Here is a 26,997-nt window from a genome sequence, read left to right on the forward strand (position 1 = left end):
AGTCTCTAAGATTGCACCGCACACTCGCTCCGCTTCTTCTCGCTAAACTCGCATATTTTACAGCAGGTTTCCTCAGGGTTCGGTGACAACATTCGCATTTCTAAAATGGAACTGGCATAAGACGAAATAAACAGCCAAGGATGTCGTAGAGTCAGGGAATATGGTTGTCATTGTGGAAACAAAAGACTTCTAAGACCCCTAGGGAACGAGCAGATAGATACTGGGGGAGGAAGAGGCATGCTGGAAAAGGAACGTAAAAAATAGGTTGGCGGTGGCTTTCTGGGTGCTTCTGGGGTGTCCTTGAAGCGAATCCTCAGGTCGGAGTCTTGCATTCAGAAGTTCCAGGCTGAGTCGCACAACCTGAACGCCAGCCCGACGCGACGAAACTGCGGTGCAGCAGCTCCTCCGCCTGGCTGCAGGCATTTCCCAGAGCCGACCTCCAGGATTCAGCGTCCGCCGCTGGCTGGCATTTCTTTCCCCCGCCACTCGGGGCCGCCCTTGATTCGAGGGCCTGTGGTAGTGCGGGGAATGTTCTTTTGACTTTTTTGTACCAATCCCATGGGATACGTAATTTTCCACATCAGTCAAGAAAACTTGAGTATTGGGCATTTTTTCGTAATCTCGCAGCTAATACACAGGTTTTTGGTCAAATCTGTGTGACCACACCCCCCTACCACGAATTTTAGTATGAAAACCTTTAAAATACACAGAAAAGTTGAATTTTACAGTAAACACTTGTACACCCACCGCCTAGATTCTGTCATTGAATTATATTTATTATATATCCATCCATCACTCTTTCCTCCATCAATTTGCCTTGTTTCCAAGTGAATACCCAAAGACTACCCAAACCAGAAAACTAGCAAAAAGGCCTTCTGCATTCGCCTGGATTAAGTTCTGGGAGTAGAGGTGCTATTCCACCTGGGTGATGCGAAGAAAAGCTGCAGCACTGAGCCCGATTGATGTGCTTTGCTTAAAGTTTGCAAAATTCCATAAACCTGAAAATTACTGTCTATTATACAAGATGACGATTGCGTCCAAGCAGGAGTTTCAAAAGTCATAAAAGCTAGGGGGAAGTCCCCCTTTCTAGACTCAAATTCCAAAGTCAAGTTCCACGTTTAATATTCTAAATAAAATTGTGGCTATCCAAGGTTAATTATTGGCGTGATGACAGTTCATTGGGGAGCCATCGCCATTCCTTGTCAGAGGACCCCGTCTGTTGCACATTGCCTTCATAGGAGATAATTTCAGACCCTTTGAATATGAGGAAAATACGAAGCAAACAGAAATAGGAAGGCTTTTATTTATTTTTGAAGAAAAAACAGGATTTTATGAAAAAACAGGATATTATGTACTTTTTCAGAAAAAAAACCCCCCAAAAAACGGAAAACCCGAGAGAACTAAGTGCCCGAGGGATGAGTGTGCGGGGAGCTCCTCCTCGGGTGGGCACCGGGGCTGCGCGCGCAGTGGAGCCCGAAGGCCTCGGCCCCCGGGGACGGTCGGCCTGGGCCTTGGCGGCCAGGGGGAGACTAGGGAGCCTGGGGACTGTTGGCCCTGGGCCCGTGAGAGGAGAAGGGCGGCCCTAGCTGGCAGGCCGAGGGTGCGACGCGTAGGTCCGCCCTCCTCACGCAGCCTCTGGCTAGGCGGCGAGGCCGCAGGCCGCGCCCGCTCCTTCAGCCCCGCCGCCGGGGAGGGGTTTCCCGGGACGATCCGGCCCCTTTTATCCAGGAAGTGAAAGCGACGTCGGGGTCAATGAAAACAAACGGGGAGCCCGGGGGGAAGGAAGGCAGGCGAGGAAGAGGCAGCGCCGGGCCGCGGAGGCGCGAGCAGGAGGCCGGTCGCGGTCGCATTTTTGCCGTTGTCGCGGCCGCCGCCGCCGAGGCTTACTCCAGGATGTCCAGGCCCACGCCTCGCGGCCCCCGAGCTCCACGCGGCGCCCGCTGTCCCGGCCTCTAAGGGCCGCCACGTCCCGGCGGCGCGCGCAGGCAGAGGGCGGCTTACTGCCGGCGGCGGGCGCCGGGGGAGGGGGCCCGGGCGGGCCGGGAGTGGCTGCCCCAGGCCCCGCGCCTACCCCATCACCGCGGCTGGCGCCGGGCCGGGAGGATGCGCGGTGTGGGGCTCTGAAGCATGGAGGGGGTTTTGTACAAGTGGACCAACTATCTCACAGGTATGGGGGCTCGCGTGATGAGGGAAGAGGGGAGAGGCGGGGGGCTTGGAGGGGCTTAGGCAGGAAGCTGCGGAGAAGGCGGGTCCGGGGCTTCTCTTCCTCCGTCTGGCCTCCGCGGACCCTCAGAGCGAATTCGCTGTACTGGATTCCAGGCTTATTGAGTCCTTCTGGCCTCTTCAGGGGAGGGTTTGAGGCTGCGCACCTTCTAGAGGGTGGGAAGTGCACCTGCCACTTATTTGCTAGTGTGATAATACCAATCTTTGCCTCTTGTAGCCTCCGGAAAAATTCTCAAGTCACCCTACATGTGTTGTTGCGATCTCCGTCCTTATTCACACTTAGTATTCATACTTTAAGAGCATTTTGTTAATAACTGAGTTGTCAGAGTATTGGACTGGAAAGGACCCTTTAATTGTTTCAACTACAAGATTTAATTTTAAGAACTCTTTTCTGTATTTCTTCTAATTTCCTTAACATTTTATTTAAAAAAGTTGTCTTGTTGAGGTTGTTCGAGCTTAGCGAGCATGATTTTGGAAGCTGTCCCCAGATAATATTCTCTCAAGGATTGTCAATGAAGTATCCTTACGTTGGGGAATTCTGTTAACTGTGTGAGAAATAGTGGAAGACAGTGCCAATACACAGAAAGGGAGCAGGCAAGTCACTTTCACCTGTGAAGTGGGTAGAAGGGAGAACTTTGAAGAAATCAGAGACCAGCAGGAAAGGGCTCCTTTCCATGACATTGGCAGTCTGGCTTATTTAAAAGCTCCTTAAATTTGAGTTGTAGTCCAATCTCTGCCATCAACCAACAATCAGGCCAAGTCAGTTATTCTTTCAGGATCTCAGTCTGATAAGGCCAGAGTGATTAGCTATTTTGTCCTGGACATGCCTTCCTCATGTCCAGGACATGTCGTGACCTCACTAAGTGAGAGGATGGTTTTAACATAAATTTGAACAGTAAACAGATTTTTTTTGGGGGGGTCTAGCATAGGCAAATCATGACTTGCTGCCCACTTACTCCCTCTGCCAAAAGTATCGAATCCCTCAGTAATTGTGTGGTACTCTCAACTTGTGTCCACCTCATCTTGTGCAAAATGTGCACATAAACTTTTTCAGGCATAAGCACTGGGCTACAGTTATACCTGCTTTTTGATTTCTTAGAATGCTAAAGCCAGATTGATAGCAGCAAATGCTTTTAACATTTATGATACACAGATGTTTTATTTTGTTCAAACTTAAAAGTCAATTTATTTCTATAAGTGACATGTTTTAACGGGAAACATTTAAAAGTTAGATAAATATTTTTTATTGGGCATTTTCATTTGAGCCCTTGTGAGAGCAGTTATACAGCAGTTATATTGTTTGGTTGAGGTATAGTGTTAACTGTTAAAGACAGTAAAGTGCTTCACCCCTGTAGTCCCAGCACTTTGGGGGGCGGACGTGGGAGGATTGCTTGAGCTCAAGACCAACCTGTGCCACACAGGGAGATGTGGTCTCTAGTAAACAAACAAACAAAAAAATTAGCTAGGTGTGGTGGTGCACGCCTATAGTCCCAGCTACTGAGGAGGCGGAGGCGAGAGGATTGCTTGAGCTAGGGAAATGGAGGCTGCAGTGAGCTAGGATCAGTGAGCTATGATTGTACCCACACATTCCAGCCTGGCTAACAGAGCGAGATCCTGTCTCAAATTAACAAAACAAAACAAAAAGACAGTAGCTTGTATGCTTTGAGATGCAAAAGCTCATCTCATTGCAAGTATTCCTAAGCATGCTTAGGAATTGTGGAGGTCATGTATTGTGGAGGTCATGCCAGAGGAACCATTGGGTCATTACTGAGATGAGTCATAATTTAAGAATTGAGGTGAAACCTGGTCTTGGTGGCCATTTCCTCATTTCCTATGGTACTAAATAACCAGTGGTTGAGCTTTTCACTGCATGTGATTTAGATTTTAGTCTTTGCAGGGCATTTAGTCAACTTCTAGTATGCATTGTAGAAGCTGGTCGAAAAGAAATCTTTTGGTTGGAATAATTTCATTTTTAAAAGTTAAATTTGAGTCGACAGCGTGCTGATGATTAATTTTAGTTCATCATAGGTCATAAGGATGAGCAGCTATTCATACTAAGTGATCTTTCAGTGTAATGATAGTGTTGTTCAGGCACGGTGGCCCATGCCTGTAATCTTAGCACATTGGGAGGCTGAGACGGGCAGATAGCTTGAGGTAAGGAGTTTGAGACCAACCTGGCCAACATGGCGAAACCCTGTCCCTACAAAAAATACAAAAAATTAGCCAGGCATGATGGCGTGCACCTGTAGTCCTAGCTACTTGGGAGGCTGAGGCATGAGAATTACTTGAGCCTGGGAGGCAGAGGTTACAGTGAGCCCATATTGCACCACTTGCACTCAAACCTTGGCAACAGAGTGAGACTCTATCTCAAAAAAAAAAAAAAAAAGATAGTGTTATTTGAGAATCCTTTGTAAGGAGTAAGAATTTCAGTAACATTTGGTAGTTTGGGATAAAAAGAATTAAAAAAAAAAAAGAATTTTAGAAAGGGAATACCTGTGACTCTTTTTCACAGATATTACCCTGTGTTATTTGAGTGTGTGAATCAATTAGAAATTGTTTTATTAAATGTTTCTTCGAAAAGTGTGTAGAGATAATTAACAGGCTTGATTATATTAATATGTTCAACCACTCACCTTTCATGTTGCTACAAATTCTAAATGAATCATTTTGCCCAATATTTGTTTTAAAGAGATATTGAATTGCAGTACTGCAGGCTTGCAAAATCATAATTTGTCCTATAGGCACACTAGACCTGGGTGGAGGAGTGTATTTTCACCACCCCCTGCTTATAATTTGTTTGACAAGGTAAATTAGTGTTTGGAAAGATAATATTTTTATCATTTCCATGCATGATCAATACAATATACTCTCAAAGATATATTGTATATCTATATTCTCATGGTTAATCTGAAATATCTGCCAGGTGTGGTGGCCCACACCCGTAATCCTAGCACTTTGAAAGGCCAAGGTGGCAGGATTACTTGAGTCCAGGAATTTGAGACGAGCCTGGGCAACATGGTGAGACTTCATCTCTATAAAAAATTAAAAAATTAGCCAGTCTTGGTGGCATGTCTATAGTCCTAACTACTTGGGAGGCTGAGGTGGGAGGACCTTTTGAGCCTAGGAGGTCGAGGCTGTGGTGAGCCATGTTCATGCCACTGCACTTCAGCCTGGGCAGCAGAGCAAGACCCTGTCTCAAAAAAACAAAACAACAACAGCAGCAATCCATGAAATACCTCACTTTTGGGGTATTTATTCATTCATTTATTTATTCAGTCACTTGAGAAATAGATTTTTTTGGTACCTCTTATGTGCCAGGCACCATTCTAGTTGCTGGGAATGCAGTGATGAGCAAGATAAAGTCCATATACCAAAATAACTTACTTTCTAATTTGTTTAGGTCTCACTAGGGAATACTCTGTTGTTTCACAAAAACGAATCTTCCAGGAACCTGAAAGTTGCTGGTTTTTAATTGCTTTAGATATCTATCTTTCTGAACTGCATTACTGCATTCCCTGCCTTCCTAAACAAGGTTACAAAGTAAAATTTAATCTTTTATGATGACTCAGTGTTGTCATTTCAAAAGTGTTAAAGATAAATCCTTTTGGGGAATTAAGTCCTGGATCTGTATTAAAGTGTAAGGATGATTGACCCATCTCCCCTCTCGGCACTATCTGACCCTGGAAAGATCAGATTAATCATGTGGCAGGCTATAGCAAAAGTGACCAGGATTTGAACACCCACGGTTTAAAATGTACATTTTAGCCGTGAACACTTGTGCTGAATTGTTATTTAATAGTCACGGAAAGAACAAGGACAGTCACGCTGCCCCCAGCATGGTCACCATGTTAATAGTCAGTGAACTGTTGTAAATTAGTAGCATGCTTGATAAGACTCCAGGGAACACCAAGTTTGGCTTCAAAGAGGAGTGGGAATTGGGTGCCAAGGAAAGCCATCATCCTTGTCACCAGCTTTGGCATGGAGCTAAGTCTGTGATAGATGTGAGCTCTGGTCACTGAATAAATATCAATTGAACAATTGCAGTTTCTAGGATTTCTGCCCTAGCTGTGCAACTGCAGACAAGGGAAGAGGGGATCACATGGGGAATCTATGTTCTCACCATAGGGTATGTAGCTTCTATTTAAGAGACTGGAATTCATTTAGCACTCACTGTGTTTAAGGGAGTTTGCTTAGAAGTATGTATTTTATAAGAGTCACAATGCAGAATTAGAGGGCCAGGTGGCACCTGAGAGGTCATCTTGTTCAACCTATACATTTTAGAGAGTGGGAATTTTAGAGATTTATTGAAATGAAAAGATTTGCCCCTAGGGTATGACTATCCAATTAAAGAATGATACTATAGGTAAGGCTAGAATCCCTGTCTTCATGGCTTTTCCCTTAATATCATAACCCCAACTCTGTTCCTTTTTAGGAAAAGAGGGCAGTTATGCTATACCTGGTTTAGGGCTATTACTAAGGATGGGCCTTATGGGTTGTTAATGAGAACACTGTGAGCTAGAATTAGAAGTATTACTCCCTGTGTTTTTGCTGCTCTGGAGATTTCTCCAGAAATCTCTCCCAGTAAAGTGGAGACTCATGCAAAAACATTTTTGATAAGCCTTGGTGATTAAAAATTTCATTGTCAGAATGTTATTTGAGAGCCAAGAAATAATGTGGATGGCAAGTTTTGAAATCATAGTTTTCTACATGGTAAAAGTAATGTCTTTCCAATTGACCTTTTGTTATTTATGATCTTTTTAGGTTGGCAGCCTCGTTGGTTTGTTTTAGATAATGGAATCTTATCCTACTATGATTCACAGGATGATGTTTGCAAAGGGAGCAAAGGAAGCATAAAGATGGCAGTTTGTGAAATTAAAGGTAAGTGAATATATGGGATTAGAGGAACTGGAGGTTAGTCAAGGGTTCTTCAGCATACTCCAGACAAGAGTAAAAAAGGCATTTCTAACCATGTAGGGATCTTCTAATACCATTTATATCCTTAGCAGTCAGGAGTGGCATTTCATCACAGTTAACACAATTAAACAGTTTTTGATAATTCTCCCTCTACAAATGTATTTTGAATGGAAATAACTTTTGCTAGTCTTCCAATTTGGATTTGACAAACAATTTCTTGTGGATACTACTTTAGTGTCCACCTTCAGTCTACAAGCATTCTATTTCATTATTGTTGTAATTAATAGAAAGATATTGTAAAAGTTGGAAGCTTTACTCCAAAGATAATGAGGCCAGCTCTGTAGGGTTTTGATGAAGTATGAAGTTGGAGTCGTAAACTCTGGTTCTTTGCTGAATTTGGAGGTAAGTTCCTCTGGGTGATAGAGATGGTTTCCTTTTCTTCCAAAAGGGGAGAAATAAAGCGATAGGTCCTGCTATAATTTTTGTGAAGGAGGATTTTATGGGCCATTGATTCATTTGTGTGTGTGGTTGGGGTGTGTGGGGTGGAGGCGAAATCAGATGAAATGGCAGTGAAAAGTACTGAATTCTTCAAAGAGAATGAAGGAAAAACTAGAGTGCCAGGGGAGTGACTGTTCGACTTCCCCCTGGTCATTTTCATTTCTCCACTCTAGCTTAAATACTTGTCCTTCATGAAGTGTGTTTCTTTTGATGTGGTGAGCTCTGGGTCATAGCTATCAAATAGTCTTCCTGAAAGGTAGCCATTAATCTGATTTAATTGCCATATATAAGTGTCATCTACGTTTGAACATTTTATAAATGGAATAATTCATTATTTTCTTTTGTGTCTTGCTTTTTTTTAACTCAACATCGTGTTTGTGAAATTTATCTATATTGTTCAATGTAACAGTAGTTCAGTCATTCTTATTGTATAGTATTCCATTGTGTGAATATCTCACAATTTCGGTATCCATTCTAGTACTGAAGGATTTTTGGGTTATTTCCATTTTGGGACTACAGTGACTAAAGCTGCCATAAACATTCTTACACATTTATTGAACATATGTGTGTATTTCTGTTTAGTGTATCTCTGGAACTGGAGTGGAATGCTAAGGCATTGAATATTCATACATTCAGCTTTAATAGCTGTTAAAGAAAAAAATATTCTTGACACTTGTTGAAATGGTATGACAAACTTTATTTAGGACTATTGTGATAGATATAGGGAGTATTGCATTGGAGGAGAGAAATTGGGCTCAACTCCAAGTACAAGGAAAAGTGGGAATTTATAACCAAGGAATAGGGTTAGGTGGAGAGGGTATCAGTGGAGGGAAAGTTACTAAGAGGTAAGTGGGGATTCTGGCTAAATTGACCTAACAGGATTCTTGCTGAAGGCAGGCCAAGGCCAGGGTGATCAGACATTGCTGGGAGATGGTAGGGCAGGTGATGAAATATGGTGTTAGGGGATTCTGGCTAAACTGACTTAGTAGGATTCTTACTAAAACTGGATTCTACAAGGATGGAGAAGGAAGCTTAGGTGAGTACAGGACTCAAATGAGCCTGACTAAAATTTGGTCAAGAAGACAATCTTTTTCTTTTTTTCTTTTCTTTTCTTTTTTTTTTTTTCTGAGACAGGGTCTCACTCTCTTGCTCAGGCTGGAATGCAGTGGTGTGATCATGGCTCACTGCAGCCTTGACCTCCTGGGCTCAGGTGATCCTCCTACCTCAGCCTCCTGAGTAGCTGGGACCAGAGGCACATGTCACTATGCCCAGCTAGTTTTTGTGTTTTTTGTAGAGATGGGGTTTCAAAACCAGGCTGATCTTGAACTCCTGAGCTTAACCAATCTGCCCGCTTTGGCCTCCCAAAGTGTTGGAATTACTGGCATTAGCCACTGTGCCTGGCCAATAACCTTTTTCAGAGACAATGCCAGATGTTTTCCAAAGTGATTATATCAATTTTTTTCTGCAATCAGTCAGAGTATTAGAGTTCTAGTTGTTCTGCATCTTTGCTAAAACTTGGTATTATCCATTTTAAAAATTCAGAATATTTCTGGTGTTGTAGTGGTATCTCATGGTGGTTTTTCACTTGCATTTCTTCAATAACTTATGATGTTGAATGCTTTTTTAGATGTTAACCATTTGAATGTCCTCTTGTCGGGCGCGTTAGCTCATGTTTGTAATCCCAGCAGTTTGGGAGGCCAAGGCAGGCAGATCGCTTGTGCTCAGGAGTTCGAGATCAGCCTGGGCAACAAAATGAGACTCCTGTCTCACAAAAAGGAAAAAAAAGGTTGAATGTTTTCTTCTTTTGAAGTCCTCTTCAAGTCTTTGGCCCATTTTCTAACTTTGGCTATCTTTCATGTTGATTTGTAGGAGTTCTTTGTATAGTCTGGATGAGTCTGTGTTGCAGATGTTTTCTTCTACTCTGTAGTTTATGTTTTCATTTTGTTAATGATACCTTTTGAGGAACAGAAGTTCTTAATTTCAGTGAAGTCCAATTTGTTAATTTCTTTTACTGGATCCCTTTGTGACCTACTGAAAACATCTTGTGTGTTGCTTTCTGGAATGTTTATAGTTTTCCTTTTTATATTTAGGTCTATATTAGGTCTGTACTTGACTTAGTAACAACCTTTCCCCCATTGCATCATGGAGATATCTTTGTCACAAAGCAAGTGACCATGTATGTGTGGGCCTTTTTCTAGACTGTCTGTTCTGTTCTGTGGTCTGTTTTTTTTGTTGTTGTTGTTGTTAATCCTTGTGCCAATATTACATTGCCTTAATTTCTTTAGCTTTATTCTCTTTGTATCTGATAGCCAAAGTCTCCTAACTGTAGTTCTTTTTCAGTACTGTATTGGCTGTTAGCCCTTTGCATTTCCTTATACATTTTAGAATTTACTTATAAATTTCCACAGCTGTCTGCCAGAATGTTTGAAATTGTGTTGAATCTACAGATCAATTTGAGGAGAATTATATTCTTGATGATATTGAGTCTTCTGTTCCATTAACTCTGTTTAATTAGATATTTAATTTCTCTCAGTAATGTTTTGTAGTTTTGTGTTTAGAGGTCTCGTCCATCTTTTCTGATGTTTTGGAAGCATCATTTTTAAGTTTGTTGCCTTTTCAGGTGACAGCTTTGGAGGGGACCACCCTTGATTGGATACATAAATTCTGGTATGTTTAAAAATGAGTCCTCTTATTTTAGTTTCATCTTGTAGCAACATCATTAGAAATTAGAGCATTGCTTTCTTTTAAAGTAGGTATTACTGGTGCTTTCACTAGTATTGGCAAGTAGCAAGGAAGTTACCCTTATAGCTTTAGGAGTTCAGTAGTTTTACCCTAGCCTAGAAATCTTTTGCATTCATAATTGACTGTTGCATGGTTGTATGTTTCAGTGTCTGCAACTAAGAATGGCCCATGTAAGTAGAATAATAAGATAGCAATGTTTCTGTGGCACTTACTTACCATAATAGACTAAACATCTAGTCAATATTTATAGCAATTAATTGTTTAAGTTGGGGCTTCTGCCAGATTTTGCTGGGACTCTCATAATTTGGCTCCTCCCAACTTATCCATTCATGAATATAAATTTTTTTCTTTTTCTTTTTTTCTGTTCTTTTCTATTTGAGACCAAGGCTCACTCTGTCGCCTAGGTTGGAGTGCAGAGGCGCGATCTCAGTTCACTGCAAGGTCCGCCTCCTGGGTTCACGCCATTCTCCTGCCTCAGCCTTCCGAGTAGCTGGGAATACAGGCGCCCGCCACTACTAATTAGCCCGCCTGGCTAATCTTTTGTGTTTTTAGTAGAGATGGGGTTTCACCGTGTTAGCCAGGATGGTCTCGATCTCCTGACCTCGTGATCCGCCCGCCTCGGCCTCCCAAAGTGCTGGGATTACAGGCGTGAGCCACAGCCCGGCCTTTTTTCTTTTCTTTTTTTTTTTGAGACAGGGTCTTGCTCTGTCACCCAATCTGGAGTGCAGTGGTGTGACTGTAGCTCACCACAGCCTGTACTGGGCTCCAGCGATCCTCTTGCCTCAGCCTTCTCCCTCCCAAGTTGCTGGGTCTACAGGTACTGGGAGTACATGCTTGCACCACTGTGCTGGCTAAACGAATATCAATATTACTTTGCATTACAATGGAAGCCTCTGTTTTTGCTTGTTTCCTAATCTCAGTACATTCTGTGTTTATTTTCTCATTTAAGCTTTTTCTCATTCATTTTCTTAACCAAATCCTGCTTTCATCAAATCCTTCTTCTTGAAGCCTTTTTAATTTCCTGTCTTAAATTACTTTCTCTCATAATTACGCAAGAAATCTCTGCACCAAAGAGTTAAACATATATGTATTCTGATTGTTTTTGTTGTGTCCGTTTGTATCTTGGTTAAATAGTCAACTGTATAGAAGTGAAGACATCTTTTTTTCTTCCCCTCTATCTTCCCTTCTACTAGCACTGCTCTGAGCTGAGTAAATATTGACGAATGACAGCTTAACACAAATTTTGTTTTACAACAAAGACTTGGGATTGGCTCATCATAATTCCTGATTAGCTCTCTTTTCTCAGAGCATCAAAGGAGGTGTGTGTGTGTGTGTAGGAGAAGAAGTAGAAAGAGGCAAAGAGATAAATGTCTTCAAAATATACATGGCTTCCGTGTGTTATGCTATGATCCATAATTAAGGGCATATCATAGAGTTACTTTTCTGATAGAAGGTGGCTGTAGTAGTCATTTATTACATTCCTTCTATGTGTCAGGCACTATCCTAGTCTTGGGGGATATGAAAACAAAGACTTTACTTTCAAGGAAATCAGTAAAAAATGTGTGATAGTGTAACATTCATTGCAGTTGTATTTAATAGGATAAGTGGCCCCAAGGTGGGGGAGGGGTCTCACTTCTCAGTAGTTAGTATGTCCCTGTTTTCTTTTTCATACTCTGTCATCACTTTGGCACCATTATCACCCTGGGTCTATACGAGAATGTTGGTTTGGGGAGTGCCACTGGGTGGCCCCTCAGGGAGCAGCACTGGCTGCATCATGAATGATAGATCATTGTTTTAGGTGTATGAAGCATCTGATACTGTGTGATTAGATGATTATTTGATTCCCCTTAAATTACTTAAGTCTATAACTGTATTTCCCCTTTGTTTTTCATCATAGTTCATTCAGCAGACAACACAAGAATGGAATTAATCATTCCTGGAGAGCAGCATTTCTACATGAAGGCAGTGAATGCAGCTGAAAGACAGAGGTGGCTGGTCGCTCTGGGGAGCTCCAAAGCGTGTTTGACTGATACAAGGACTAAAAAAGAAAAAGGTAACTATAAACTTTTCCCTTGTGGTGAGAGTAGTTTCTTAAAAATATAAATATAAATAAAATAGCCTGTCCACTTTTAGTATCTATCCCAAGGAAATAATTAGAAATGTAGATTTACATTTATCTTTATCATAGTAAACATTTTGTAAAAGCTATAAATTTAGGGGAATGGCTCAATAAACTCTTTCTTTCTTTCTTTTTTTTTTTTGAAATGGAGCCTCGTTCTGTTGCCCAGGCTGGAGTGCAATGGCGCTTTCTCAGCTTACTGCAACCTCTGCCTTCCAGGTTCAAGCGATTCTCCAGCCTCAGCCTGCCGAGTAGCTGGGATTACAGGCACCTGCTACCATGCCCGGCTAATTTTTGCATTTTTGTAATTTTGTATGCTGGCCAAGCTAGTCTTGAATTCCTGATGTCAGGTGATCCTCCCGCCTCGGCCTCCCAAAGTGCTGGGATTACAGGCGTGAGCCACTGCGCCCAGCCTGAACTCGTGCTTTCATTGGCTAATATATAGACAGTAAGATGTTTAAAAGGAATTTCAGTGTGAGAAAATGCCCAAGGTTAAATGATCATTGAAAAAAGCAGGATTCATAATTATATATAGTGTTAGTATTCTTTGGCTAGCTTAGGAAAGGTATGTAAGAATTGGTCAGAATGTTACCTTTGGAAGTGGAATTTGTGGGAAGGAGACTCACTTGTCACTGTATACCCTTTGGTATCTTTTGACTTTACCATGTATGCATATTGCCAATTCAAAAAGATATTTAGAAACTGAAAGCAAAGCAAATGATTTATGTTATCAGTTCAACCATATACAGATATAATGTGAAAATGACAATTTCTTGATAGTGAGATTATAGTTTGTCTTAGGTCATTTTCTGTTGCTTTGACACAATACTTGAGACTGTGTAATTTCTAAAGAAAAGAGGTATGACTCATGGCCCTAGAGGCTGGAAGTTCAAGATTGGGCAGCTGTATCTAGTTGGCTTCTGGTGAGGGCCTCATGCTATATCATAGCATGGTGGAGGAAGCAAGGGAATGCGGGCGTGTGCAGAAAGAGATCAAACACAAGAGGCAGCCTCGATTTATAACAACCTGCTCTCATAGTAACTATATTTCCCATAATGTAGTTCTAAGAGGTTGAGAACTCACTCACTCCTTTGAGGAAGGTATCAATCCCCTTTAATGACCTAAGCACTTCTTAGAGGTACTACTTTCCTAACACTGCCACACTGGGGACCTAGCCTCAACATGAGTTTTGCTGGAAACTAACCATATTCAAACTGTAGTACAGTTGTTTGATTTTTGTTTTCTATATTTTTTCTATTTTTCAAAATTTTTTATTAAGTATGTATTACTTTTATAATTGAATACACATTACATTAGTGAAAGCAGGTAAATTACAGGTATTGAGAAATGAAGGCTGAGGATTGAATTTATAACAATTTTGAAATATATGAAAACATTACAGAATATGGCTACAGGTAGGATAAGAAGGAATGGATATTCACAATAGCTAAAAGATGGAAATAACCCAAATGTTCATTGGTAGATGAATGGATAAACAAAATATACAATAGAATGTTGCTCAGCCTTAAAAAGGAAGGGAAATGTGACACATGCTACACTGTGGATGAACCTTATAGACATTACAGTAAGTGAAATAAGCTAATCACAGAAAGACATATAGTCTATGATTCCACTTATATGAAATACCCAGGACAGTCAAATTTATACAGACAGAAAATAGAATGTTGGTTCCCAGGGCCCAGGGGGAGGTGGAAATAGGGTTAATGTTTAGTGGGTACAGGCCTTCAGCTGGGGAAGATGAAGACATTCTCGAGATGGATAGTGGTAATGATTTTACAAATACGAATGTACTTAATGCCACATTTTGAAATGAATACTTAAAAGTGGTTAAACTAGTAAATGTTATGTTTATGTATATTTTACCACAGTTTTTTTTAAAAAGGAGAAAGAATAGGCTTAAATGTGAGCAGGAATTTATTTAGGTTAGATTACATGGGCAGATAGAGCTGCTTTGTCCACTCTGGCAAAAGTGGCTTTGTGGCTAGGATCAGAGAGCAAGGCCACTGGGGCCTGGCCCAGGGAGTGTGGAGAATCACCAGAAATTTACTCTAGGAATTTTCCTCCTATGTAGCTTATACTTCTAGTTTAAAAGGTATTGGCTTGTGAGTGGTTGAGATTATGGCTGGATGTTTAGTTTGTCTGGAGATACTAAGGAAGAAAATATGCTCTTAATAAAAAATGTTGAAAATAGTATAATGTGAAAATGAAACTGAAAGGAACAGAAGAAAATAAATGAATGTTTATATATAATAGTTTTAATTACATAAAAATTTAAAACTTCTGTAAGCCAAAATAAACAGAACTGAAAGGAAGCTAATAGATCTGGATAAGGTATTTGCAGTATATAAGATAGAGGAAAGATTACTATCTTTAATTTGTAAGAACTTTTACAAACTATCAGTTTATATTTTTCCATCAGAGCTGGAAAAAAATGTATAAAGGACAAAATAAAAAAGCAATTCACAAAAGAACACTAAGCACTATTTAAATAGAAGATGAGTAATGGAATGGAAATATCCTGTATAAAATATCCAGTGGTCATCATCCTATCTCTGGAAATCACCTAAACATGGCAGGCATATAACTGTCAGCTTTTTCCCAATTATCTAAAGAGAAGATGTTTCCTTAGGGCTCTGGTATCCTATTCCCAAGTTCTCACATTTCTTGAGCTATAGGTATTTATATTCATTGCTTTTTTAAATGATTACATTTTGTTACATTGCCCAAAGAATATGAAAATGATCTAACTGGTTATTTATATATGTTCTTTTCAGAAATAAGTGAAACCAGTGAATCGCTGAAAACCAAAATGTCTGAACTTCGCCTCTACTGTGACCTCTTAATGCAGCAAGTTCATACGATACAGGAATTTGTTCACCATGATGAGAATCATTCATCTCCTAGTGCAGAGGTAGAGCAAAGAGGATCTCTTCATGTGTGGTTATGCTTTGGAGTGCTCTGGGGGGATCCTCAGTCATTCCATAAGATGATAGGCATTTTCACATTGAGCTATTTTCAGCTTTTCTGGGTTCTGCCTACTGTAGACTATCTGGAAATCTGTAGCATCTTCTCGGTTTTGTCTGTGTGGCCAGAGAAGAACATGAAGTAGCATATTTCTCCAGGGATCAAGGCTTGTCTTTGCAGCCACTCTAATAATTTGGAGGTTGGAGTGGGGAAGAAGCATTCCAGGCTTTGCTCTCTAGGCTAGCGGCATAAATTCACTGGACAGCTGCTATTCTCTTTTTTTGGTAATAAGGTCCCTGCTTCAACTGTGAGAGTTGATAACTTATCTTTATGGAATAACTTAAAACAAATCCTTCTCAGAACAGTGACTTAGGAATTAAAACTCAGATTAGTAGGATCAGGCTATAATAGGCTCATTCTTTATGGTAAAATAGGACCAGTGAGCTATCCCACTCTCTGGGTGAAAGGCCAGCATGTTGCCTGTCCCTTTTTGCCTAACTTGATAGAAGTGGAGCAAGAAATCTTCCTACTTCTTCTGTGAATTTCTCCTGTTGGGGAGGAATCTTGTGTAAGAAGCCCAAGGACAAACTGACCACAAGCTCCCTGGAGGTAGGTGCTCTCACACTTGCTACAGGAGCTCGGTGACAGTATTAGGGACCCAGGCTTGTTGCATCTTTCCACCTGCCATTCTTGATGTGTTGAGTTTTTCTCCTAATGCCCCAGGTGTCAAGATGACTGTCAAGCTCACAAGGAGGCAGTGGGGTTGCCAAGGTGGAGAGAGTCCTTCTCAACTTGCTATGCTTGGTTTTGAATTGGGGAACAAAAATCCCAGAAATTCTCCAGCAGACTTCTCATCTTTTTTTTTTTTTTTTCTGGCTCAAGGGAAACCAGGAAAAAATGAGCATTTGGTAAAGAGTCTTGGAATAGCCATGACTAGCTTAGATCAGTCTCTATTCATCCCCCAGGATCAGGGCACTTTGCGATCCTGAACAAAATTGGGATTTTTACTCTGTCAAGGAAGAAGTGGGAGAACAGATAGAGGGTAGACATGAATTGTACTGCCACTAAGTAATTCTAAGGGTATTCCATGTCTGTGACCACTTTTGGGAAAATGAAAATTACTGTTTAGGTTAGATTTCTCTAAGATAAATTTTTGTACACGATTTTTCAATATGATAATTCAATGCAAAACTTATTTTTTCTTAGAATCTAGTTTCATACATTGTTTAGGAGACAGGCATTTCTTATTCATAGATGTTTTAATTTTCTTCTTTTTTTTTTTTGCCCCAGCTTAATTTTCTAAGGTACTGTATTTTAAATAAATTTGAACATAGTAATGTGTCTGTTGGAGATGTCTTTTTATTTAGTGATAATGTTGTATATGATTCCATGTCATTGTATGCAAATCTGTTCAAGTCTTTGTGTAATTTTTCAGAACATGAATGAAGCCTCTTCTCTGCTTAGTGCCACGTGTAACACGTTCATCACAACGCTCGAGGAATGTGTGAAGATAGCCAATGCCAAGTTTAAACCTGAGATGTTTCAACTGCCCCATCCGGATCCCTTAGTTTCTCCTGTGTCACCTTCTCCTGTTCAAATGGTTTGAACTTCTTGTTTTGTTTTTTTTCCTTTAGTAGTAATGTTGCATGTGGTTTTTGTTTCATTTTGGTATTTATTTTTCAGGGCGGAAACAGGCAGTGGCGGGGAAACAGCTAACAAGTTGAATTTTTTTGTTTGTACTGTTTCATATTAGAGCTTCTCAGCTGATGAGGTCAGCACTTGTGCTAGTGTCCTCGTCTCCTTCCGCTTGGAGGGGCTGTGCATGGCCTGCCCACAGGCTGCTTCATCCATTTCCCCCAGTATCTAGGACAATATTACAGAGTGCTGTGACACAGAAAAAATTGGGAGGCTCTATTCTGCTTAGTAAGAATTACACAACGGAATGAGGTTTTAGTCACAATGGGGTACAATTAAGTAAATCTTTAAAGGAGTTAGAAGGAATTTGAAACATAGTCCAGTGGGAACAGTGTTTTGTACTCACTATTTGGATCTGAACCCTCAGAGTAGCTGATCTTCAGTTTCTTCATGTGTAAAAATACAGTGTATATCAGAGAGTCACTGCAAAGTATCTGACCTGCTTACTGTTAGGTGCTCGGTGTTAGTTTCTTACTTCCTCATTGCTCAGAACAACAAGTCCTCTTTTTGCCAGGGGTGGCAGATCTGTTGTCCTTTCTGAGCTAATAAATTTGCTCTAGCATGCTGTGAGAAACTTGTAGGTGAGATAAGCTTTAATGAGACTTTAAGTTTATTTCATCAAAGTGTTTTCAGGAGTCCATTTATAGGAGTAAGAATGCCACCTTGTTGCTGTTTCAGCAATTACCTGAAGATCTATTTGTTAGGAGAATAGGGTCTAACTTATTCCTAGGTTCTCTTACCTATCCCAGCAAATTTAGTTATATGAGAGTTAGTAAAGATTATTGCCTAGATTTATTTAGATAATTGTTTTCTAATCAGTGTTTGATGGGCTAATAGTTTCCTCTGAGACAAACGTATCATGAAAGTGAGTTTTATGGCCAGATTAATTTGGGAATTGCTAGGTTAACTTAAATGATATGAATTGAGTTTCTCTAATGTGACAAGGACACTTTGATAGGACTTGTCACAGCCTTTTTATTTATTTATTTTTTTAGAGACAGGATCTCACTCTGTCACCCAGGCTGACCATCATAACTCATTGCAGCCTCAAACTCCCAAGCTCAAGTGATCCTCGCACCTCAGCCTCCTGAGGAGCTGGGACTACAGGCACACACCACTATGCCTGGCTACTTCTTTTAACTTATTTGTGGAGATGATCTCATGTTGTTGCCTAAGCTGGTCTCAAACTCCTGGCTTCAAGCTAAGTTTTTCAATTTATTTTTTGTAGAGATGGGGTCCCATTTTGTTGCCCAGGCTGGTCTCAAACTCCTAGCTTCAAGCAGTCTTCCCGCTTCAGCCTCCCAAAGTGTTGGGATTACAGGCATAAGCCACCATGCCCAGCTGTCACACCCTCTTTTATGCTGAAGTGTATTATGAATCTCTGAGAGGTGGAAGTGTAGTGTACAGTGTTTCTGAAATTTATTTGACAATTGAGCCCATTTCATATATATATATATAGATTTTTTTTTTTTCTTTTCCTTTTTTTTTTTTTTTGTGATGGAGTCTCGCTCTGTCACCCAGGCAGGAGTGCAGTGGCACAATCTGGGCTCACTGCAGGCTCTGCCTCCCGGGTTCATGCCATTCTCCTGCCTCAGCCTCCTGAGCAGCTGGGACCACAGGTGCCCTCCACCACGCCCGGCTAATTTTTTGTATTTTTGATAGAGACAGGGTTTCACTATGTTAGCCAGGATGATCTGGATCTCCTGACCTCCTGATCCGCCCGCCTCAGTCTCCCAAAGTGTTGGGATTACAGGCGTGAGCCACTGCGCCTGACCCATTGTATGTATTTTTTAATACCATTTTACAGGACTGTGGTGTTGAGTAAAACATAGTTTGACAATGTTGCTTTTTAGGACAATTGTAGATATGCTATAAACTGTTAATTAACATGTATATGTGAACAAATAAACCCATCTTTTGAGATGGATGTATAGTGCTATGTTCCTGAGGTTGATATGCAAAGGGTACACTTTTTTTTTTTTACAGCTATACTTTTTAGAGTCAAATGCAGTAAAACCTCAGAGTTGCCTTGCTTCTGCATTGAACTTCTCAGGAAATCCCTTATGTTACAAATGCTCTCTAGTCCAGAGTAGTCATAATGTGTATTTTACATATAAGAAACTAAAATAATTGTTTTTTTAAAGCTAAAACCTTCAATAGAAAAATTACAGGAAATCTGATACATTAATTTAGGAAATATTAGATTAGAAGCTGCTTATTTTTGCTAGCTATGCCATTTTCAAAACAAGCTTTTTCAAAAACTTGATAAAAAGAGCAAGAATTGTGGCTTATGTAATAGTTCTAGAGACAAATAGCATGGAAAGTAAGGTCAGACAGTCTTCATGTTTTTTTTTTTTTTAAGAACATTATTTATTTATATGAAAAACTTACATTTATTTATATGAAAAATAAAGCTGAAAATTTGAGTATTCCAAAACAATTTAATCTGATCTTTATGAGCGCTTTATATAGTTAATCTCAATGAATCCATCTTAGAGTAAACTTGCATTTAACTTTATTTCAAGTCATCATAAAAGTTCAGACAACTGTCATTGGACCTACAGACTGAGTGATTATTATAGTGGGGATGTCCTTGCGTTAGTAAGCCTAGAGGAAGTAATTTCTGTTAAAGGAGATATTAATGTCCGTTTGCATCTTAATGTCAATCTTATCAGATGTTCCCAGACTACAGATTGGGTGGGTCATAGCTCTTATCATTTCAACTGGTATTTCTCAGAGCAACTAATGGCTCATGTTCCAAATATAGAAGGCATTTACATAACATAAATGTTAGACCTGGGCTTGTTAGACTCTTGGGCTCATGTATACAAAAGCAGTCACCCTAAACCTTTAGTATAATCTTTGTTTTTCTGCTACCGTGTTAAACTTTGAATTAATCAATTTTTCTTGACTGCCTCCCTTCATATTTTGATGGAGTAGTTGGATCTTCCAAATTATGTTTAGTATTTATCATATTTTTTAAATGCTCTGCCTAATTAGGTATTTTTTTTTTTTTAAATATATGTTTTAGAAATCCATTGAGACTTAGGGCTCTTCTGAGTTCTTTAAAGTCTTAAATTATTGATGCTGTCTTCCATGAAAACCACACTTCAGAACATTTGTATATCAGCTACCTAAATAATTAATGGTAAAGAGAAGCTTTGCTACCTGACTCTTCTACTACTTCCCTTTAAAAAGAGATATTTATTAGAATATTTTCTGGCTTGCTAGATGCTCCTTTTTATCACATTTATATCCTATTTATAGTTATATACCCTGTTTTTTATATTTGTGTACACATGCACATATATGTATTATGTATAAAATTTGGTTTTTACTTTTGAAAAAAGAATCCAATATGTTTTTGGTGTGTGTTGAAAAGATTCCAGTTAACAGTTATTAGAGAGAAAGCTTGATGTTGTGCTAATTATGTTACTCAAGTCTGTGAAAGATAAATTTTGTTTTCCCAGGTATCTTTTTCTCTGAATAAATTTATGTTTATTATGATAATAGTAAATTAGAGCTGCATGATTCTACTTGATGTGGATTATGGTAATTTTTTTTTTTTTTTCAAAATTTCTAGATGAAGCGTTCTGTCAGCCACCCTGGTTCTTGCAGTTCAGAGAGGTAAAAGAACCTTTTCTTTTGACTAAGTTCTCTCAAACTATACCCATCTAGGGAAGTTCTCTGGGCCTTTAACAAGTGGTGTGGAATGTAAACTCTGTATGGGTTAGGTCTGATTCTGAAACCAGCATTTTATCTCTCAGTATTTATCTCCTAGTATTTAGTATAAGGGCCTGGCCTCAGTAGGTAGTCGTAAAGAAAAAAATGAATTAATTAATTAACCAGCAAGGTAAGCACCTTGCCAGCCATTTTACCTTTTTTAGATGTTTGAAATACAGTCATATATTGAAGAATGACTTTTCCATCGATGATAGACTGCATATGTGACAGTGGCCTCATAAAATTATAATACCATATTTTTACTGTACTTTTTCCATGTTTAGGTATGTTTAGATACACATGTACCATTGTGTTACAGTCACCCACAGCATTCAGTACAGTAACATGCAGTACAAGTTTGTAGCCTAGGAATAATAGGCTATACCACATTGCCTACATGTGTAGTAGGCTATACTAGCTAGCTTTGTGTAAGCACACTCTGTGATGTTTCCACAGTGACAGAATCACCTGGTGATACATTGCATCCTTGTCATTAAGAGACGCATGACTATATATCAAGTTATGGTTAGACAGAAGTACATTTTTTATGTATTAAGACTCCACAGCTGGGGCTCATTTTACCTCAGCTGTTTATAGCATCATCTATTCATGCTGAGCTGTTATTTCATTAAGAGAAAAAGATCTTGCTGAAAAGAGAAAACCACTTGATATTTTAAAGTACCTATTCATATCAATACATTAAAAAATTTTACCTTCTGGATAGATCTCAAAATACTAAGTTGTTAAACTATTATTTTGTTAGGTAATAGTCCTTTAAGTTGCTATGGTTGTCTTACTTGGTTCTTTGGAAAGTGATTTAATTTTAGTGACATTAGCATTTATTTCTCTATATTTGCACTGTTAAATGCTGGGCCCTTATTGTTTTGTCATGTTTTAATTTTTTACCCTGATGATTATACAATCTTTGATTAAACCGTCAAATACTCAGAGGAGTCCAGTGATGTATATGCCCAACGTTGTCAGGGAATCAAGAGTCCCACCAACTGAATTTTTCAGAAAAATGGAAGCTTAATCAACTTTTATTTTTATGAAAGAAAGTTTTCTATCCTTTCTACTTCATAACATAATAATTTTAAAATCTTATTTGTTTCCTGATGAATCAAGGTTGTCATTAAGTACAGTAATGTTGGGCTGTTACAAAAATAGTAGCGGAGGTGCTATTAGGTGGTGGTGATTTGCTTCTCTGTTTAATTTTTTGAGACAGATTTTTAAAAAAGTTTTTCTAGGCTCCTTTTTGCCATCTTTATCTTCTCTTGCTGCTGTGAGTGAGTCTACCTCTAGCTCTATGAACTCCTTGCCCATTTCTTTCAGTCTGCTGGTTTTGATCAGATATGGATTGACTTGAAATACATGCACTCATGAAACCTATGACTTTTAGTTTTCAAACATTTGTAAACCGACTGATAATGTCTGCTCTCTGGAGTCTCCCCTATAGAAGTCACTACTTCTTCATTATACCCCTCTTCCTTTTAGTTCAGCTCAGAAGCCATATTCTCCAGGTTATCAGCTGTCATCTAAATGGGTTCACTTGTTTTTGACTTCTGAGTAGAATGTTGCTAACATGGGACGTTGAGCATAAAAATAATTCTTTTTTCACTTAAAGAGAAGTCATTTAAAATTCCAGTTGAGGGTGTTTTTATTTATGTAAGGCCTTACAATTTAATGCTTTTTATTTAATTTGCAGGAGTAGCCACTCTATAAAAGAACCAGTATCTACACTTCACCGACTCTCCCAGCGACGCCGAAGAACCTACTCAGATACAGATTCTTGTAATGATATTCCTCTTGAAGACCCAGATAGTAAGTGACATAGGTTCTGTCTCTTTCTTTGGCATATTCAGCAAAATTACTGTGGGGCTCTGTAGTTTCTGGAAATGAAGTATACTAACATTGAACATTGTACTTTGTTTCTTTGATTGATTCCTTCATTCAGAGGTAAGCAAACAGCGCTCAATCAGTGAAAACTCATATATCCTCTTACGGACAGGTTTGTTATTAACTAAGGAGTGCTGAGGATTGCTTTGTAAATATTGTATCTTAGATATATATTTATAGAATATCATGATCTTTTACCACCACTATACTTGCACTTAAAAAACATTTCGGAAGAAGGCATGAATTGTTAGCAGGATTCTAGGGGAAAATAAAGGCAAGTTCCAAGTTCATATAAAAGTCAGCATTGTTACTTTACTAAAATACCTTGAAATGGCTAAGGAAAAGAATTTTGTCTGGCAGTCATGGTGAATTATAGTAGCATTCATTCCTGTACCTTTTTCTTATTAAAGAGGCAGCATACTGTGATTGAATGTTTTTGGGAAAGGTTTTGTGATTTATGTTAAAATTTTAAAATTTTTCTCTTCATAGAAGAAGCTTTGAAAGTGTGTCAGAATATCTAGTAAGATAGTAGTGACCATGATTTGCAGTGAACGCAAATATAGTCTTATTATTACATCTCTATAAATAGACTTCTACTCTCCAAGTCTTTACTATTTCTCAGGAAGCATGTGGGATAGAAACTATGTACAATTTCCAATTAAGGAACAAGTTGTGTTCTAGTAGTTCATTTGTAAGTCATTTGTTTGGAAAACAGATTTTATTTTTCTTGTGGAAATGACATGATAAGTGGTGGTTAGCTCTTTGAATAGCCTAGAAGAACCCAGTGAATTCATAGTATGGCTGAAATGGGACAAAACAATGGTGTATTTCTAGCATTTGAGTGTATTGAAAACATTGGTTAAGCTGGAGTTGTTTTATGTAACCAGAAAGTTAAACAGGTTTAGTTCACACACATGGCAATTTTAAAAAGGATTGCTGGTCATTTTTGGAGTTTTAGGAGTGATAGCATCTGTTTTTTTTTTTTTTTTTTTTTTTTAATGCTCACTTTTTTTTTTAACTGAACTAATCATCTATTTATTAATATATGGCACTATTCTATGCTTATTAACATTTTGAATTTAAATTGAGATATGGGTAGAGAAATGAAGGAAGGAAACCGGGAAGGGGAAGGGAGAAAGAAACTTTCTTGGGCCAATCAAGCAAGACCTGGAAGAGAAGAGGAGGAGAGAAGGAGGGTTAAAGAGGTTGAGTATGTGAAAAAAGTGTTATCTGAGGCAGGTAAGATAGATTCTGATTCTCTTTATTCTTTATGCCTTTTACACATGACTCTTAATCCAGAGTTCATGAAGGAGTTCTGTATGCTACCTTGTACTTTTCTTTAAGTGTGACATCTTTTTTTTTTTTTAAGAGGATCATTTGTGATTACTAAAATAATTTTTTAAAAGCCATCCATTTTTCTTTAGAATTCTTTTCTTCTCGTTACCCTAGTCCTGAATATTTGAAAATAATTTTCAAAAGATCTAGGTGTACATGCTCATTGTATTTAGCATCCCCCAGTTTAACTGTTATGGACTGTAACAAAACTAGTCACACACACACACACACACACACATATATACATGCATACATATAGTTCACTTCTCTAGAACTATTAGCAAGTATAGACTAGGTCAGAAATTTTATCCTTAGAGTTTTTCCTGTTTATACTAGTTTAGTGTTTTAATTAGCTGACAAAGCAAAGATTGAATTAGTGCTCCTTCTAGAAAGTATATATTTTGCAGTTGGCAGTTTTGGTTGAAAGTTGTTACTCAAAAATATTCTTCTTGTGAGATGCAACTGCTTCTATTTTTTTAAACAAGCTTTTTCAAAAAGTATGAAAGTAATAAATGATGATGGTAAACTCAAACAATGTGTATAAAGGTACAACTGCCTTAGAACAGGACTATGCCAGTGTAGTCAGCTGTATTAACATGGAGCTGCAGTGATAGTTCTGTGAGCTACATTACAAATGGAGAAATGGGATCTTTCAGTGTGAAGTACCTTGTCAGCTTTGCTCAGAAAGTCTTAGAATGAAAAGAGGAATACCTGAATTTAGTCCTCGTTCTGTTACCAATTGTGTGATGTTGGGTAAGGCATGTATCCTTTTATGGGTCTTGGTTTGTTTGCCTAGGAACAAGGAGGATATTAACAGCATTAAAATAGGCTGAAAGAGCAATATTTAATTAATAAAGATTAAATTCAATTCAGCAGGTATTTATTGACTGCTTGTTATGTGCCAACCATGATTCTAGCAATGAACAAAACAAAAATCTCTACTTCAGGCAGTTTCGTCATTTATCCCATGAATTCTGATGTTTTTCCTTGTGACTGTTGATACTCTACTCTAAAAGTTAAGTTTTCCTGTGTGAAACAAACAAGGAAATAAAAAATTAGCAGGAAGCTAAAGGAATTTCATGTCCCTGAATAGGAAATTTAAAATGTTCTTTCACAGAGGACTGGAGTTAATATTGACAGGATGTTTAACGTTTTTACCAATGTCTTCATAGGACCTGTTCACTGTTCAAAAAATACACTTAATGGAGATTTGGCATCAGCAACCATTCCTGAAGAAAGCAGACTTATGGCCAAAAAAAAATCTGAATCGGAAGATACTCTTCCATCCTTCTCTTCCTGAAGAAACTGAAGTGTCCAACTTCCTCTAAGTATTGCTATGCAAAAGCTGCTGTAATTAAACTATTGTTATAGGGACTAGTTTTTTCCCTTAGGACTCTGCACTTTATAGAATATTGTAAAACAGACAAGAAAACAAACCACATACTTTTGAAGTGTATTTTATCTTTATATAGTTTGTTTGCAAGAGTATTTTCCTAATAACTCACAGTATGAATGTGCATCTTTTTTTTTTTTTTTTTTTTTAGACAAATGATGGTGTAACATTTTGACATCCATAAGGACAAATGTAGATATTTTTCTAAAAAACTGTGAGAGGACTGACAGCTTGGTCAGGGTGTATTGTAGCTTATAAACATGAAATCTTATAAGGTTTCAGTTTGACAGAAGTGTGATATATGTAACTTGTGCCATGGACCAAATGGTCACTTTACCACAGCTAAAAATGAGTTACGATAACAGCTTGATGGTGATTGTATTATATTCCTTTAATCAGAAAGGAAACACAATATTTTAAGTATCTTTAGCCCAATTACCATGACATATTGAGCATCTTTAACCAGACTGTATTGTCCTTCATATGTGAAGTTGACACTACTGATTTGTCATTCCAAATGTTTGGTTAAAGTGTTTAATTTTTATTTATTTTCTTGTTGCCTCAAAAGATGATTGCATTCTAACTTTTGTGACCTACCAAATTTAAGATGTGTATACGTTGTTCTTTACATTGTTCTAGAAAAGAGATTTTAATGCTATAGTGACTTTGCTCACTTATACCAGAGAAATAAACAACTTTCAATGGAAGAGGATTTTAGTGCTTTTTTTTTTTCCTAAAATAGACATTAAGCTGCTGTTGTAAAGTATTGTTTGCAGCTCTTTTCAATGTCTAGAGACATTTTTATTTATGAATATTTATACAAAAAGGAATTCTGTCAAGATGACTGCTGTATATCACTTGAGAATGGCATTATTTAATTAAAGAACAAATAGCATTTTTTGGTAGTGCCTGTCTATACCTATTGTCATTGTTTGCCTTATAATCTGTTGTTTTGAACTCACTTTGGGTTGATAGTTTTTTTTAAGGTTTTGGTGAAGGAGCACTTTAAAACAAACTGGTGTGTTGTTTTTAAGTTAATCATATGTTTAATAAATGTGTGGTTTTTGCATTCAAACACATCATATAATACATTGTATTTTTTACATTCATTGATATTCTGTCTAATCTTTATTAGGCACTAATATAATTCTAATGGATTTGAGTTTATATATTTAGGCCTGCTGGTGAAGACACAAATGATTGCTTTTAGTTTTTGTTGCCCTGTGAGCTTAGAATGGTGTGGCCTATTTCATTTTATTTCAGTTCCTCTTGTAAGTTTATATGGGATATTTTGAAATAATATTTGGTATTTATTTAAAAAACTGTAATTATAGGCCTTCCATCTTAAGTTTAAAATGGACATAAACAGTCTATACATTAATATGTGTTTGGGTAAACTCTTTGCTACTTAAAGTGTTTGTAATTTTAAATAGCACACAGGTCATCAGACTACTTTATATTCAGTGGAGTCTTT

At 38.5% G+C, this 26,997-nt stretch overlaps 1 protein-coding gene across 2 annotated transcripts; it reads left to right on the forward strand.

Moving 5' to 3' along the window:
* Positions 1 to 1,681: 1,681 nt before the first annotated feature.
* Positions 1,682 to 26,632, forward strand: PLEKHA3 (pleckstrin homology domain containing A3). Of its 2 annotated transcripts, XM_023212343.1 has the most exons (9): positions 1,682 to 2,167; positions 6,985 to 7,101; positions 10,256 to 10,302; positions 12,275 to 12,430; positions 15,292 to 15,428; positions 16,917 to 17,081; positions 20,760 to 20,803; positions 22,605 to 22,720; positions 25,303 to 26,632. In XM_023212343.1, the coding sequence occupies exons 4-9, from the start codon at positions 12,298 to 12,300 to the stop codon at positions 25,428 to 25,430; spliced, it is 723 nt and encodes a 240-aa protein (XP_023068111.1). In that variant the 5' UTR covers positions 1,682 to 2,167; positions 6,985 to 7,101; positions 10,256 to 10,302; positions 12,275 to 12,297; the 3' UTR covers positions 25,431 to 26,632. The 2 variants fall into 2 exon arrangements, with proteins under 2 accessions (XP_023068111.1, XP_023068110.1); XM_023212342.1 differs by lacking the exon at positions 10,256 to 10,302.
* Positions 26,633 to 26,997: the final 365 nt, after the last annotated feature.

The sequence above is a fragment of the Piliocolobus tephrosceles genome, chromosome 11 (genome assembly GCF_002776525.5).
Source record: "Piliocolobus tephrosceles isolate RC106 chromosome 11, ASM277652v3, whole genome shotgun sequence".
Lineage (NCBI taxonomy): Eukaryota > Metazoa > Chordata > Mammalia > Primates > Cercopithecidae > Piliocolobus > Piliocolobus tephrosceles.